General features: G+C 43.1%; 1 protein-coding gene across 8 annotated transcripts in view; it reads left to right on the forward strand.

Moving 5' to 3' along the window:
* The window catches only part of TRPM3 (transient receptor potential cation channel subfamily M member 3), a 497,295-nt gene that overhangs the window by 292,803 nt on the left and 186,634 nt on the right, over positions 1-17,858 (forward strand). For 3 of the 8 annotated variants that reach the window (XM_036262128.1, XM_036262132.1, XM_036262129.1), the window contains exon 7: positions 9,496-9,570. The exons of the other annotated variants lie outside the window; for them this stretch is intronic. In XM_036262128.1, coding sequence (XP_036118021.1) covers positions 9,496-9,570 — 75 coding nt within the window. The remainder of the gene's footprint in view (positions 1-9,495; positions 9,571-17,858) is intronic. 8 annotated transcript variants of the gene reach the window in all.

The raw sequence follows: 17,858 nt of genomic DNA on the forward strand, positions 1-17,858 counted from the left end.
TTGCAAACCTAGTGTGATACTCTTTCCACATATAGCTCAGAACCATTTTCATTCATGAGAACACAGGTTCTGCTGCTGTAATAAAGACTCAAAACAGTGGATACCTAAATGAGACAGGAATTTATTCCTTATGCATGTTTTTCTGAACAGCAGTCCCAGTTCCTTCTTAAGAACTCAGATTCCTTCTTTCTTTTTTCTGCCCATCTCTGTTTTCATGGCCTGTGGGAGCTCACCATTACATCTACATTCTGGCCAGAAGGAATCAGGAAAAAGGAGCAAAGGAAAATCATAAGCCTTCCCTTTAAAGGCACAATAAGAAAGTCATACACAGCACTTACATCCTATGTGCCAATATTTGGACACATGTTCACACCTAACTAAAAAGGAGTTCTAAAATGTAGTCTTTATCTTGGATAAACACGCAGCTGGCTAAAACTTCTATCACTATGAAGGAAAGGAAGAAAATATATCGGGGTGCAACTAGCAGTTTTTTGCCACACCTTTTCAGCATCTCATTCCAGATGGTTATTAAGAAGAAGCTCGAGTTGGCACATGAGATAAAATGGATCTGCCATTCCTAACAGAATATGCCTGTGTGTTCCAGTGTCATTGGGAAGCCTTGTCCAAAAATAGCTCCTGTAGTGTATGCTCCATATCTTGCCCTTTCACTCTTCATCTGTGAGTTTTTTAGCGATACATAGTTAGAGTTTCTGGCTCTGGAAATTGTAATTTCCCCTTGGAATCAGATTGAGACAAGCTGTCTAAAATTATATAGATTATTTTAGAGCATCCTGATTTAGTTAACTTCTTAAGTTAACTCACTTGAACAGATCCCTTTAGCCTCAGAGTACTTGCGTATTCCACGCTATGCATAATGCATGTGCATTCCATAACGGGTCCTTAGCCATGCATCTTGTTGCACATTATTTGATAACATTTAAAACCCAAAGCTATTGCCCAGCCAGTGTGGCCCAGTGGTTAAGCATCGATCCATGGACCAAGAAGACACCAGTTTAATTCCCAGTCAGGGCGCATGCCTGGGTTGCAGGTTGGATCCCCAGTCGGGGGCGTGCAGGAGGCAGTTCATCGATGTGTCTCTCTCATCATGTTTCTATCTCTCTCCCTTCCTCTCTCTAAAAAAAAATTATTAAAAATATATTGAAAAAATAAAACCCCAAGCTATTAAAAATAGAATAGATTTTATGTTTCTATGACATTATACTGTTAATATCAATGTTTCAAAGGTAAATTCTGCAAAAATGTGACCTACACGTCACTGTAATCTTTGGAACACACAGTAGAATGGAGATTGGTCGGCACCTGAAAACTATCCTGAGTAGGAAAGGTTGTAAGTCAGCATTGGCCCGGCGGGGTGGGGGGAGACAAGAGACCTGTGATAGGCCCTCACTGGCTCGCAGACCGCCAGTCCCGTCACTTTGCTGGGAGGGAGCAGCAGCGAGTATGAATGGGAGGCAACACATTTCAAACTTGCGCGCAGGGGTGGTGCTGGTGCACGCGCCGGAGTGAAGGCCGGCCAGCGCGCCCAGGCCCCCACCGCTCCCCTGCCTGGGCAATTGATGGGAAGGAACCCTTGTGCAAGTGGGGCTCCCAGGCCCCCACCGCTCCCCTGCCTGGGCAATTGATGGGAAGGAACCCTTGTGCAAGTGGGGCTCCCAGGCCCCCACCGCTCCCCTGCCTGGGCATTGATGGGAAGGAACACTTGTGCAAGTGGGGCTCCCAGGCCCCCACCGCTCCCCTGCCTGGGCATTGATTGGAAGGAACACTTGTGCAAGTGGGGCTCCCGCAGCGCTGTCGCCTGGGAGGGCGCTGGTTGGGGATGACTTAGAGTGTCTCTCGCCCCCCCACCAAAAGCACATCTTCCCAAGCGGCCATGCTAACGAGGGTCCCCCACGGGTGAGGGCGGAGGAGGGAGGGGCGGAGCAGGAATGGGCCATCCGGATTCCACCCCGTTTTAAAGGATCTTCGGAACAGGTTTAGGGTCTGGAAGGCAGGCGGCAGGGCATCTTCTCAGGCATAGGGGCCCCTGCCACCCCAGGTATTCTCCGAGTGTGGGGCCCGGAGCAGGGTGAGCGGGAGCATGTACGCCTGAGTTCCTCGACTTCGGGTGTTCCTGGGCCCTGGAGCCAGGGGCGGTCCGGAAGCCCTGGGCCGCAGCTGTGTGCGGCGCACCCCGCCCCGAGGTGCGGCCTTCCTGACACTGCATCCCGTGGTGGCCCTGGCCTCGTCCTTCCAGTCGGCCTGTCCCGGCGCGGAGCTGAGCGTAGCCCCAGTGCACCCCTCCGCGCGCTGGCACCCCTGGAAGCCCACCGCTGCCCTAACCAAACGGCTCTTCACCCTCCCTCTTGCGGGCACCTTCCCATCACAACCATTCTCTGGCCAGAAGCGGTATTTTACAGCCCCCTCCCCAGCCCCGCCCACCTGCCAGTGAAAGTTTCTTGAATGGTGACCTAACTGCCCCCAAACAATTAAAATGGGGGCCCCATCATTCATCCTAAGTAAAAGTAGCCAGAACGATCTTTAAAATCCCTGTTTGGAGTGCCCTGCACAGCTTAACTCGCCGTCACGGGGAACTGATCAGGTCCACTAGCCTTTGACATTGCTCTGCCTTCATTCCGCGATTACCCCACCCCCACCCTTAAAAAAAACACAGACCTGTCTTAGGGAACAAGAACAGCCCATCCTCCAACTCTGCTGAGGAACATTTAATGAGATGTGATAAGCACATAAGCTTGTGGGGAATTTAAAGCCTTTTTATATACCAGTTATTCAATTTGACATCCCTACATTTTAATAATCTCTAAGTGATTACTAATAATTTGGCAAGATACAGCTGAAGTGCTCTTGAAACCTTCTGAATGCCAGTAATTATATAATTGAGAGTATTTGCTGACATTGACAGTTATTGAGATTAATTAATAGAGCTTCTCTTCATAAACGTTGAGTGTGTCACCTGTTTTAGAGACTGAGATACACGTGTCATTATTGATCCAACCTTAGTTTTTCTTTTGATTTTAGCTCGTGTTACTCATTAAAACATGCAAGGCAGAGCTTTAAGACAGTGGGGTTTTGCTTCTATCTTGCTAAGAGATTTATTGCCTTACGGATTTTTTTAAAAATGTATCTTTATTGTTGAAATATTACAGCTCCATTGACACACTCCTCTCTGCTCCCACCGACCCACAACCCCTCCCCCAGCCTTCATCGCACTGTTGTCTGTGTCCATGGGTTATGCATATATGCATGTAAGTTCTTTGATTTATCTCTTCACAGCCCCCTCACCCCCCTTCCTTCTGAGGTTTGTCACTCTGTTTCCTACTTCCATATCTCTGGATCTATTTTGTTTGTCAGTTTATTTTGTTCAGGATATTCCACAAATAAGTGAGATCATGTGATACTTATCTTTCTCTGACTGGCTTATTCCACTTAGCATAATACTCTCCAGATTCCTTCATGTCACCTCAAAGGGTAAGAGATCTTTCTTTCTTACAGCTGCATAGTATTCCATTGTGTATATGTACCACAGCTTTTTTATCCACTCATCAATTGATGGGCACTTGGGCTGTTTCCAGATCTTAGCTACTGTAAATAGCACTGCTATGAACATAGGGGTGCATATGTTCTTTCTGATTAGTGTTTCAAGCTTCTTAGGATATATTACTAGAAGTGGAATCACTGGGTCAAATGGCAGTTTAATTTTTAATTTTTGGAGGAAACTTCATATTGTTTTTTTGTAGTGACTGCAGTGTTCTGCATTCCTACTAGCAGTATGCTAGAGTCCCCTTTTCTCCACACCCTCGCCAGCACTTGTTTGATGATTTGCTGATGGCAGCCATTCTAGCAGGTGTGAGGTGATACTGCATAGTACTTTTAATTTTCATCTCTCTGGTGATTAATGATGTTGAGCATTTTTTCATATGTCTCTTGGCCATTTGTGTGTCCTCTTTGGAGAGATGTCTAGTCAGGTCTTCTGCCAATTTTTAATTGGATTTATTGTCTTCCTTTTGTTGCGTTGTATGAGTACTTTATAAATTTTGGAATCAAAGGCAAATGCTTTGAAAATAAACCTCACCTTTCCTCTCTGGATACTCTACATATAAAATAATTTCTTTGCTCTGTTTCTGTGTTACCTAGAATATTTTCCTTCATCTTTTTATAACAAACTCAGAGCTATAATGACTCTTATTCACACAAGCTAAGTTTCTGTAGAAAATAGATTCAAATTTAGAAACCCCATTAAAGAACACTATACACAAATGGCAAAGCAAAGAAAATATTTGCTACCTAATTTCCATAATAATCAAAGAGCACATACAATCCAAATAAAAGTCCTATAAGAAAATGGGCAAAATATATCAACAGGAAGATCACAGGGAAGAGAATACAAATGTTCAGCCTCACTCAAAATTAAAAACATGAAAATTAAGGGAAATAAACTATTTTTAATGTATCAGTTTAGCAAAACCCAGTTTTAAAATATCTAGTGTCAATAAGTGTAATATATGGAAATATGTACTGGTGTGTGTGTAAAAATAGACAACTTACTTGGAAGAGAGTTTGGTAACTCCTATTAAATTTTAAATACACATACCCTTTGGCTCTTTAATTTTACTTCTAAGAATTTATACTATGTATATTTATTGCAATAATGTTTAAAGTAATAAAAATGGAAATAACCCAAAGATTCACCAATAAGTGACTAATTAAATTATATGTAGACATACAGTGAAATCCTCTGAAGTTCTATGAATGATGCAGTAGCTCTCTTTGGGCTCATATGGAAAGATGTCCAAGGGTAGATTTTTTCCTTTTCTAAAGTTAAATACCTGTTGTACAGCAGCACATCTGTGTGTTTACTATCACATTAATAGTTTTTTTTAAATTATATATGTATATGCATATATATACATATACATATGCATATACATACTTATAACATATCTAGAAGCACACAGGTGAACAGTTATTAGTTACAGCTTCCAGGAAGTGAGACTTGAGGCAGAGAGGTAAGATGAGAATTGACATTTTTCACTTAATATCTTTTGAAAACTTCTCAGTGTTGTTTTTTACAATGAGCAAATCTATCTTTTATAATATAAAGAGAGGGAAAGGGAGGGGAGGGGAGGGGAGGGGAGGGGAGGGGAGGGGAGGGGAGGGGAGGGGAGGGGAGGAAGAGGAAAGGAGGAGGAGGAGTGGAGGAGGAGAGGAGGAAGAGAGGAGGAGTGGAGGAGGAGGAGTGGAGGAGGAGAGGAGGAGGAGTGAAGGAGGAGAGGATGAGGAGTGGAGGAGGAGTGGAGGAGGAGAGGAGGAGGAGTGAAGGAGGAGGAGTGGAGGAGGAGAGGAGGAGGAGTGAAGGAGGAGAGGATGAGGAGTGGAGGAGGAGTGGAGGAGCAGAGGAGGAGGAGTGGAGGAGGAGAGGAGGAGGAGTGGAGGAGGAGAGGAGGAAGAGTGGAGGAGGAGAGGAGGAGGAGAGGAGGAGGAGGAGAGGAGGAGGAGGAGTGGAGGAGGAGAGGAGGAGGAGGAGAGGAGGAGTGCAGGAGGAGGAGTGGAGGAGGAGAGGAGGAGGAATGGAGGAGGAGAGGAGGAGGAGGAGTGAAGGAGGAGAGGATGAGGAGTGGAGGAGGAGAGGAGGAAGAGAGGAGGAGGAGGAGTGGAGGAGGAGAGGAGGAGGAGTGGAGGAGGAGAGGAATGAAGAAGGGAGAGAGGGAGGGAGGAAGAAAGAAAGCCTTTGGAAGTAGGCAGCCTACCCATGCAATGTAGAAGTGGAGTACCTTCTTCCCTCAGATGCATGTGTTCTGTCATCCTTGGCCAGTGGGTGGGGAGCCAGCAAGGTTGTGTTTAGCATACCTTGTGTTCTCCTGCTCACTCAGTCTGCTGGTGACCCTCCACTCCTTCTAAGACAAAAGGAAAGAGTCAAGTCAGAAAACCTAAGGGGAGAGGCTGGTTAAGGACACATCATAGAGACTAATATTCTCAAATCCTATATACAGGGTGTGTATAAAAACTATGAGACCAAGGTAACAGGTTTGATGCTTACATTTGATAATGGCTGAACTGAAAGCCAAGTTATTTCTCCTATTATGAGTTGGTGAGTGACAGCCTAAATTTATTCCGAATCCTTAGCCATAACCAAATATCCTAATACTATATAATGAGCTACTGAAAACTTTCTACCTTTGTATCTCTACCATGAGTACAATCTATTAGAATTAGAATGATTTATTTTTCCTTCATCCTTCTCCCGGGCACCCCGAAGTCCAGCTCTCTTCTTCTGGGTCCTACGCCCTGTCATGGAAATTGGCTCACTCGGCAGCTGTTTCATGTTGAAGATTGTAGTGCTCACTGCATGAACAGTGGTTCCCACTACATTTCTTATTCCTCTCTACTTTCAAGATGCTGCATATGGAACCAAAGTACCTATCAGAAGTTCTTCAGCTTTTCAAAATGTGGCAAAAATGAGAACCCAAAATACCCTTCATTTAAAATAAATAACAATTGCTCTGTCTCTCATATTTACTCTTGACGGTACCTCTCTTCTCTCACAATCTCTGCTAGTGTGCTTACAGAACACAAAGCACTGTGCGGCTTGCAAGATAAATAAGACCTAGCTGTACACTTGAAGAATGTAGAGTTTTACAAATACCTTAACAACTGGTATTTATTGAGTGCTATTCTAAACACTTTACAAGAAAAAAACTGATTTGATTCTTGTAACAACCCTGTGAAGTGGATACCATTATTGTTACTGCCACTGATCAAAAAGTAAACTGAGGCACAAAGAGATCAAGTAATAACCCCAAGGTCAGGCAGTTAGTAAGTGGTAGACCCAAGAAGTCTTCTAGCATCCATGCCTCAACCACCGTGTTCTAATGCCTCTCAGTATACAAAGAGCTGCATTATAAAGCAGCAAGTGTTAAACGCCCTTCAATGGTACAAAGTGCAGTAGGAATTCAGAGAACATATCCGAGGGGATATGCATAAGGGTATAAGGCCAAAGTATTGTAAGGAAGGTTTGACAGGTGCAATGCGGGCAATGATGACAAGTGATGCAGGTGAAAACTTTCAACATCCAGAAATTTAGTGAACAGCATGTGGGCTAATTAAATCTATCTGATTTTTATTAAATTATTTATCCTGTCTGAATAAGCAAATTTCAGCTGCAAATATAAACTAGAATTACAGGTGAACTAGGGTTAATTTTTGTGGAAATATGATCATTAGAATCATAAAGAGAAGTTAGATATATTTCATTTTTTGCCTTTTATCAACTCTCCTTAATAAAGTGATATGAAGGTAAACTATAGAACAATATGATAAATGGGACAGTATTCATGTACTATACATATAGATTATGTATATCTATATGTGATATAGATATAGATATATATCCTGTCTGAATAAGTATATCTATAGAGGTGTGTGTGTGTGTGTGTGTGTATACATATATATACACACACCTATATAGATATAAATATTTCTATATAAATATAGGTATATCCATATAGATACCGAAATATCTATATAGATATAGATATAGCTTCTAGTGTGCAGCTCTTTGCTCAGCATAGTCACTAACTTCATTTAGGAGGTATTTTTCTTTAGCACCAGGGAAACTCAAAGCAGAAAAAGGTTTTCCATGCACCTGAGCAGGGAACAAAAGCAGGATACTTAGGGCATCAGGCTCATTTGATGCAAAATCCTTAGCCCTTTATTTCCTCGTTTTTCTCCTTGAGAACATTTTTTTTTTTTACTTTATCCTGAAGGGTAATTAAGGAAATATCAAGACATTTGGGGTTACAATCAATAGATTTCTGATATCCAGACTTCCCATTTTTAACCATACAACAAATCTGGTTGATCTTCACTAAAATGGCATTTTAACTTTTGTTTATTAAGGTTAGGTAACTGGGGGATAAAGAAATAAACTGAAAATACAACAGCGCTGTTCCCTCTGCAGGGAGGATATAGCTAAGCCAATTTTGCGTGTGTTCCATGCACAAATGCTCGTGCCACCTTGCCAGTAGAATCTGTGTTGCTGTCTATTTGAGGCTTTGCTCATAGCAACTAGCCAGTGGTCTAATTGTTGTACACAGTGGTAGAGCAACCCAGGGAGGCCCATGCTCACAAGCTAAATTTATGCTCTCAGGAACATGCTAATTAGTTACTTTCCGGAAAATATGCAGTAATTATTCTCAGCTTGTTATTTTGCAAACTATTGAGAATCCAGAGGAATTGGCTGTATATTTTGTGCTTCAAGGAATATTTCTTTATGCTTTCCCCAATGAGTGCATTCTTATGAAAAGGCCGCTCTGCCAGTTTATGGGCAGGAGGATGTACCAGGTTCCATGAAAAGTGGGGTGAGTCCCTACTATGCCTCTCACCAATCGGTTACCCCTGCCCAACTACCAATTGCCAACAGTGGCCGCAAGTTGAGGCTTCTGTATGATCCTGGCTTGATCCTGGGAAGCTAGGGCCAGAAGAACTTATTTGAGGGTCTGGGGAAGGAACAAAAAAGAGCTATTCAAGCTCATGGGATTCTCCTCTGAGGCCTACCTTTGAAATGAGACTGTCTGAGTCATCTAGCCCAATGCCAGCTTGTTTAGTAAGTTAACTCCAGAGACATGGTTTACCATAAAACTTATCTCCCAGTAAGGGGTAGTATAGCCAAACTGGTAGGAAACCTATTATAATGAAATAGCTTTGATGACTTTGTTTGAAGATAGATAGAAGGATACATAGATGATTATATAGATATAATCATATAGATACATATGACATAGATATAATCTATATTTATGTCTATATCTGTCTATCTATCTAATTCTTGGCCAATGAGAGAAAGAGAAGAGAAGGAAATGTGAGGATCTCTTCAGTAAATAATGTTACACATATTGAGTGACAAGTTGGCTTTTGTTTCAATTCCTCTTTAAAAAGAGAAGAAATTGAGTACATTAGCTTCTGAAAAAGTACTTCTTTTAGGTCAAAAATAACTAATCACCTGAGGACACATATCTCTAGAAATCAGAAAGTTGTTAAAAGTAGAGAAGGAGGAATTCAGTTCTTGTTCAGTCTTGGAGGACACAGAATTGAAAGATTCGTAATTATTATTGTAATTAGTATTGCAACAACTAACATTACTAGAGAGGAATTTACTAAGTGCTAAGCATTGTTGTGGGCACATAATGTGAATTAACTCACTAACCCTTGAACCCCCACAACAATCATCTGGGCTGAAACCAAATAATGAAGGATACTCCCTCCAGCAAAGGAATGTTGATTCTAAGGACCTATTTAATTGATGGAGTGATGAGACAATCTATAGATGGTACAGAAGGATTATTTGATGCTTCGCATTAGTCTGAGTGTACAGCTTAGGTTACCATCACATGTTTAAATTTATATAAATCAGTCTACTTTAATAAAATGTATATCCAACCATTGGGTAGTAGAAATTTCAAAGATTTTATTTTTTGACAGGATGCCTGCCGTTTTTCTCTCTTGAGTCCCGCTTGTTTTATTCATTTTGGGGTAGTTGCCAATTAGACCAAATTGGTAAGTATAATTAATGAACAACATGAATTTTCTCTTAAATACCAACCAAGAAAAATAACCAAAGAAACATTTGTTTCCTTTAGAAATTTCTAACAATATCCTTCCTTATGACTGGTATTTATCTCTGTCTCTTCTAAGACATCCAGCCACACCAGAGATTAGTTGTTCCTTATTATATATCATCCTAAAATACCACATGAGCTAGGGAGGGGGGAAATGAGCATTTATTGAGGTCCTAGTATGTTCTAGGCACTATATTTGGCATTTTAATATACACTATCTCTTTCAATGGTCACAAAAACATTCAAGGTAGGAATTATTATCCTCTTAAGCTGATGTGATTCTAAAACACTTGCTCTTTTTACCCTACATAAGAAAGCATTATTTCATTCACAAAGACACTCCCCTAAAATTCTGTTACCTTGGAAGATTTAGAGGTTATTATGTTATTCAATAACTATTTGAACACAAACTATGCCACACATTTTGAGCATTGGTTCAGTTGGAATAAGTTATTGACATAACTTTGGGCAGAAGATAGTGGTCCATGTCAAGATGGCCAAGGAATTCACAGAAACAACATGAGTGGGAGGTAGAACAGGGTGATGGCATGGAGGGTGTGGTGGAGACAAACAGAGGAGCTCCTGATCGTGTACAGTCTTTCTTCATGTGACTCGTGGACTTCCCTTTGTCATCCTATGCCTGAGAATATATGAAGGAGGCTGGGAAGGCAAAGGGACGTTCAATTGTCATCACTGGCATCTTTTTTGATCATTACACCATCATCAAATGCATTGGGGTAACCATGACATGAAATTTTCCATCATTGAGTCCATAACTGTTCCATGAGAGAAATAACAACTCTGTAAGTTAAAGGTAATGGCAGAACTTCATCCAGAGAGTCCTGAAAGTAGGAAACAGTGAATTTAGTCTCAAAGACTGACAGCCCTGGGTTCAAATCACATTGAAAAGGAAGTTAAACTTCAAATCACATTGAAAAGGACTTGAAAAGGAAGTTAAACTTCCTCTGGGCGGGTTCCATGTATTTCAGGAACATATTGCTGCCTTCTGTGGATGCTGTTCAGCCCAGTCATTCAGACTTCCTACTACTGGTAGACCCCAATCAAGTAAAAGACCATCCAAAATACAAATACCAAATTCATGATCAGTCAACTTCAGATGTGACGACTTGCCATTCTTTGGATGTTCTCAACTGAATGTGCTCCTTTTAAAGAATGTTTTCTCTAAGGAATAGGTTGTGTGAAGAAAATAGCAGTTTAAGCATTGTTCTCTCTTCTTCTTGGCTTGATGCAGTTGGCTGTGTCACTGTTTGCCATGCTTGTTAATGAAAAGTCACTTTGTCAATCAAGACAACAATGGAGTCAAAAGAATAATGTTGAGAGAGTAGAACACATGTTAGTAAAACCTATTTCTTAGTGTTTACCTGTCTTGTTTACCTGACTCATTTTTCAATTCAAACTCTCCCTTTCTGAGGAAATAGCCTTCTCCACGTTAGAATGACTTGTTCGGGGACAGGGACAGTTCCTGCAAACAAGTGAATCTGAACAGGGGAAATGTCCACCATGCCAATAAGATCTTAGATTCTTTTGCATGCAGGGAAGAATGCTGAGCTCTCCTTTCAGATGAGAAAGAGTTGGGTTGCATATGTTTGACTGGCATTTGGTCTCAAAGTCTGCAAAGGTTACTTTGCTGGTCAGATCTAATAGGTTCCTTTCATGATATCATAAAAGGGACCCAATCTCTTCCTTGTTTCACTGCTGAAAGACCTTCCATATCTTTTTATCTCTTGTTTTTCTAGCTTCTCCTTCCTCCCTAATGCATGTGGACTTTATGTCCCACCTATTCCAAGCTACTTGCAGTCTCCTTTAAATGACATAGTCCTTCAGATATGTTTTTGTCCTGTCTTGACATTTGATGAAACTCCAACCTCTTCCCTACTCTACTTACTGACAAAACCTACGCTCCAAGTCTCAGCTCAAAAATCTTCTCTTCTATAAAATCTTAACAGAAGCCACACAAACACAACACACACACACACACACACACTACTCACCATATCCTCCATATTCCCTCAGCACTTCATGTAAACCTCAGTCCTAATACTGCCTCTTCGTGGTAGAGTGGTCATCTGCCTGCCTGCACTGGCCCCCATCACCTGTAGACTGTGAGCTCCTGATGAGCATGGGCTGAGTCTTACTCATTTTCGTCATCCCCTAAACCGAGCACGGTGCCTGGCATGTGCAGGTAGGTGCTTCATGCATTTTTACTGTAAGCATCAGTATTTAGTTTTCTGGCCTTATTGCTACCTCTGGTTTCCAGCCTGACATAAAAATTTAATAGACAAGCGTAGGTATTCAAAGCTACAAAGGAAGGACAAATAATAAAACAGTAATACAAAGACAGACTCGGGGAGGATAAATGAATAGGGACCTGTCCAGGCAGAGACTATCGAGCATGCTTCTGTCACGTGCATGAAAGCATTTACTCTGGGAAGTGTTACTGTGTCCCAGAGTAACAAGAAGAGTCTTGTTGCTGCATCATTTTCACCTTATGAACTTAGAGAGTCTAAAAATATATATTTTTGTAGCTGCCAGTGCCGTCGTGGCTTCGTCATTTTCATTTTCGCAGAAAAAGAAATACCTATCGATGTTTTCCCTGATTATTTAAAGTGATAATTGTCCATGGCTGCTCTTCAGTCTAGATTAGGATCAAACCATTTCATAGAAATGCAGAGGAGCTAACTTTAGAAAGTTAGACAAACACAAAGTTAATGAGAAAACTTGTGCTGACTGAGTACTTTTCTGCCATAATCAACAGTTTTACTGTGGAATATATTTAGAGAAGATAAGGTACCGCATTCTCTAAGGGTCTTAAGAAAACATCGGTTGAGATTTTAATTTGCTTGAGATGGATAAGGCCAGGGTGTTTAATCACAGGACCCTTCAAAGCCCCCTCCTAGGATTGAAAATATTTTGCCCATCCCTTCAAAAAATGATTTGAAACATTTCAAGCCATTGACACTAATGAACATAAGAGTGAAGTATAATTCACATAGGCTTGCAGAATGACTAATAGTGCTCCCAAGATGTCACTAATAGAGTTGTCATACGTTTCAACAGAATAAAAATCTTTTACCCTTCAACCCTTAGCTACAGATCATTTAACCCCTGAGAAAAGTGAGGATAATATGGATGTTATGCCCTATTACTGACCAAAGAGGCAAACAGCTGGTATTTTTTTCTTTTTTGGCATCCGTGGCTGAAACGAATGAGCTGCTCTTCCCCTCGCTGAACAGGCTGTCCCTGTTCTGCGAGGAGGCCAGATTTCAAAAGCTGCACAGAGTTCCACGTGCCACAGCCCGCAGGCAGACACTGGAGTCCTGAATCTCACGCCGAGGAATCAACAGCTCTTGGCTAATGCGCCTTGGCATCTTTGGGTCCAGATGGGGTTCTGTGGGCAATTCCTGTTGGAATGAGGCAGGGTGGGAAAAAACAGGTTCACCTTTGCTGAAACAATGGGATGAGGACTGAAGAGTCAGCTTTTCTCATCATCAAACCAATCTGAGCTGAACCCTTGCTCGTGGGCAGCATTTCTCCCACCCAGTGGGAGAGCACAGGCAGTGCACACTGACGCGGTGCACGTCGGAACTGAAGATGGAATGGGGCGGGGGTCTGGAAGGAAGCAGCAATTAAACATGATGTGCCTGCATCAGGCACTGGCCCCTGGTATATGCACGCTTAAATTCTGCCTCCTGGGCATGCACGGAGCAGGATTGGGTTTGTTCTGTTGATTTATTTGGTTCCCTTAGTCAAGGAATAAGAATCATTGTAATGAGTATGACTAATTGTACATAAATTTAGGTATTTAGGAAATATCACATGGTAAAATCTTTCCTTAATTCAAATAAATCCAACTCAAAGCCTCCTTTTACCTAGTTTTGCTAAATTCAATCTAAATCTTTTTTAGGTCTCTCTCTCTCTCTCTCTCTCTCTCTCTCTCTCTCTCCCCCTCTCCCCCTCCCTCTCCACCCTCCTGGTCTCCCTCCCTCCTCTTCCTGCCTCCCACCTTCTCTCTGCCTTTCTTCTCACTTCTCTTTCCCTCCCTCCCCCATCTCTCCCTCTCTCTCCTCCTCTCCCTCCTTCTCTCCCCACTCCCCTTCACTCTCCTCCCTCTCTCTAACCCTGCCCCTCTCATGCTTACAGAATGTCTGCAAATTTGGAAAAGGGCCTCCTAACTTCCCTCAGCGAAGGTTACCACTAAAGTAGTAACTCCCAGGCAGAGGGCGCTGGTGCTCCCACACCCAGGAAAGCCAGAGGGTCTCACTGCAGCTGGTGCCACAGTGCCCAGGGCCCAGCAGCCTCAGGCCTGGCACCCCAAGGTGCACCTCGCAGCAGTCCCCCTCAGACCAGGTGCCTGTGCTGATCCCCTCGTTATGGAGCTTCATTTGGGTGGAAGAAGACAGAAAGTAAATAAATACACAGTGTATGAGGTAGTGATAAGTGCTAAGGAGAGAGAGGCAGCAGAGAAGGCAGAAAAGGGAGTGCGGGGAAGGAGCTGCAGTGTAAAGGGAGAGGTGGAAGGTCTCTCTGAAAAGGAGCTATTTGGGTACAGACTTGGAGAAGTGAGAGAGCAGGCTATGTGGTATCTTGCGAAGACCATTTCTAGATGAGGGAACAGCATTAAAGATGTGCTGAGGTGGGAACGTGGGCAAGGTGTTCGAAGGACCTCAGGAGGTCTCGGTGGCCACGTGCAGTGAGCAAGGAGAGGAGAAGTAGGCAAGGAGGCCGCGGAGGGAACCAGGCCTGGTCCAGTGCAGAGGATAAGACCTTTCACGTTCACAGTCCCTGTGTGAAATGGGAGACTACAGAGCTCCGAGCACAGGGTGAGTGGGCTTGTATTTTTCAGCAGAACCGGCTGACCTTCTGAGTTGAGAGTAGCCTAAATCACAAGCAAGGATGAAAGCAGAGATGCCACTTAAGAGAAAATGGCAATAATCCAGGCAAAAGCTGGTGGTGACTTAGACTAGGGGTGAGGGAGGTGAGAAGTAGTCAAATTCTGGCTGCAATTTACAGGCAGAGCAGGCACGATGTACCACCAAATGTGATACGGGATCTGAGCAAGAAGACATGAGTCACAGGTGACCAAGTTTTCTGAACGGAGTTGCCACCTGTTAGGATGGGGGTGGCGATGGCAGCTGTGAGACAGTATCAGGAGCTTGGCCTTGAGCACGCTTACGATGTCCTGTAGCAGGTGTGGAGATGTCAGGAGGGGCCTATGAGAGACGAGTTCAGGGAGATATTTGGTCTGGAATGTAACTATGGAAATGGTCAGTGTGTAGACAGCATATGAAATCATTTGAGTGGATGAGATCACCAAAGGAGTGTGTGAGGACAGGATAGGAGAGGGTCAAGAACGGATCCTTGGGACAGTCCTATCAGAGGTCAGGGAGAGGAGGGGCCAGCATAGGAGATGAGCTAAACCAGGGGAGAGGGCTGTCTGGAAGCCAAGTGAAGAATGTGTTTCCAAGAGAAATGAATGGCCAACTATGTCAAGTGCCGCAGGCAGGACAAGTAAGAAGAGACCCAGGAACCGACCGTTAAGGATGTTGCGAATTCCTTCTCCCTGTTCCAGGGTTGGGTACTTTTCTCCCTATGTCACCTTTTTCTACTTCTCCCCATAAAAAGACATTTGTCTTTTTCCCCTTTTAGACATCAGTGGCTTAAGGTTTCTAATAAAAGTTATCGAGGAGGCTTGTCTTCAGGTCAGCAATGAAAGTCTCCCCTGAGAAAAGCCAGCCCAGTGAGCCCTTTTTGAAATGAGGAGATGGGAAAACAAAATATAAATTCATAACTCTACCAATGACCCTGCTACACAGGAAAGATATTCTTTACCTTTAGGCCTAGTAGCAAGTAGAGAATGTATTTAGTCTAAGTAAGCGATTTCCGGCAGTGTAACAAAACTCTAATTGAAATAGGATGAAGTGGTTAAGAGGCTCCTTTTTAAATAGTTGGTTCTAAGGGCTGGATTGCAGTGAGAGTGCATATGTTCCAGGAAGGGCATACTGGATCAATCAGGTGCTTGGCTTACACAGTCAGGTTTCCAACTTGGTTGGTTTCTCATTGATCCTAGGCAAGCTCGGGCTTGGCAAACTAACAGATGTTGGTTATGTGAATCATTTTTATCATATCAGCTAGACCCAAAGGTTGGCCAGTGTGGCCCGTGGGCCAAGTCCAGTGTGCCATCTGTCTTTGTAAATAAAGCTTTATTGGAACACAGCCATGTCCGTGCTCATTCATGTACCATATACGGCTGCTTTTGAGCTACAGTGACAGAGCTGAACACTTGCAATAGAGACCATCTGGCCTGCAAGTCTGGAAATATTTACTATCTGGTGTTTTACAGAAAAAGTTTGCTGACTCCTGGTGAAGACTTGAAAACAGACTGTTTGGAAACATAACATGGGTGTCTCAGTCCTGCTCCATGGGCTTTGATCTTAATTTACACGAGGGGCACATCTTAGATTTCACTTCTCTGCACAGGGAAGTCTGCTCTCCCTGCAGCTTTATGCCGGGGCAGCGATTCCCAAAGTGTGGTCCATGGACCAGAAGCAATAGCCTCACCTGGGAACGTGATAGACATACACACTCTCAAACCCCAGAGGAGCTCTAGGAACGGGCTCGGCAGTGTGTGTTTTAACTGCCCCTCCAGGTGATGCTGACACTTGCCGAACTCGAGAGCCACTGCGCTGGAGCAGATGCCGAAAAGAACTGAGGACTTGAAGTGGGCATTTCTTCACACCCCTCTTGGTGATCATTTTCAATACAGAGTAGTTCTGTGCACATTTGAATCAGGCTTTTTCGAGCAGTCCTTAGAGTGCCACTTTCTTCTATAGCCCATGAGGGTAGTCCACTTTCTAGAATGAAGGTATTAGCACTTACTTTTGCAGTCAAATGACTCATGGTGGCAGCAGTAGGAATAAGCCAAGAGGCTGTTTCCCACAAACACGACAAAGCAGGATAATGAGGTTAAACACCCCAGTGATTCAGGACCCAGTGTACCCACTGCCTGGCCCTGGGCCGTGACTGTCTCCTGACTCCTCATCACGCACTTCCACGTGCGTAAGTGATAGAATGGAATGAGCTATCTATTTATAAGACAGAAAAGCAGAAGGGATTTGTTTCTAGCACTATCATGGATATGCTAGAAATGTGAAAAACTTTATATCAGTATTTTCCCCCTCCAGGATTTATGCAGGTGATGCTGTATTGTTCTTGTTATTTTCCTTCATTTAATGATCCAATCCTTCCCTGGAGCTTCATCCCTCTGTGTATCTAGAGGAATATGTCTGATAATGAACAGCTGTGGTTTAGATGGAGCTGGAAACCTGATCCCAGGAATTGGGGGGGGGCATCCGTGAATCTTGGCCTTTTGAAGCAGGAAGAGATGCAACAAAGGAACAGTGAGCAAACTTGGGTCCCTTTCTAGATATCTGAGGACTGTGTCTGTTTTTAAAATCTGCCAGAAATGAGTTTGAGACCCTAAGACATGAGAGAGAGAGAGAGAGAGAGAGAGAGAGAGAGAGAGAGCGCGCAAATATACTGGTTTGTCCAGTTCCAGTTTTTACCTGTCATCCCGGAGTAACAATTGATAATAACCCCTTCACTTGTCAAAGTGTCCTGGTATTTGTATGATAAACCATGTGGTCACCCTAGTGAGACACAACCCAGTAGGGTGCAGAGTGCAGACTGCATTTCCTAACAGATCTCTCTTTGAAACCCAGTTCCGACATGCGGTTTACTCTGTATGGCTCAGTTTATGTAAAGGTAAAATGAGGATAATAATATCTCTATCACAGGGTTGTTGAGCAGATTAAGCATGTGCAACCCCCCTGGCTGAGTGCCCACTACCTGGTAATTGCTCAGCAACCCCTAAGGGAGAGAAACTGCCTTCAGTTAATTGGTCCAGTGGACTTCACTACATGAAATCATTTGCTGCAACCCTGACAGTCATAAGCAATCTTGCTTTGGCTCCATTTGTAATTACCTTTTTTCATATATTGCAATTGTCACTTCCTTTTAAGGAGCTATTACATTAAAAACAAATGTCTTTCATAGACCATATTTGCACCTAAAAAATAAGTTCCTGTTCACAAACTTGAATAGGGGGCTCAAGCGTGCTAGATGCCGCAAAAGGAAGCCAGAAACAGAAATGACAGCATTGCGATCCATGGTGTTGAAGCTTGAGGAAGCCCAAAAAATTGTACTTCA

This window comes from Molossus molossus, unplaced genomic scaffold, assembly GCF_014108415.1.
Source record: "Molossus molossus isolate mMolMol1 unplaced genomic scaffold, mMolMol1.p scaffold_m16_p_14, whole genome shotgun sequence".
In the NCBI taxonomy this organism is placed as follows: Eukaryota; Metazoa; Chordata; class Mammalia; order Chiroptera; family Molossidae; genus Molossus; species Molossus molossus.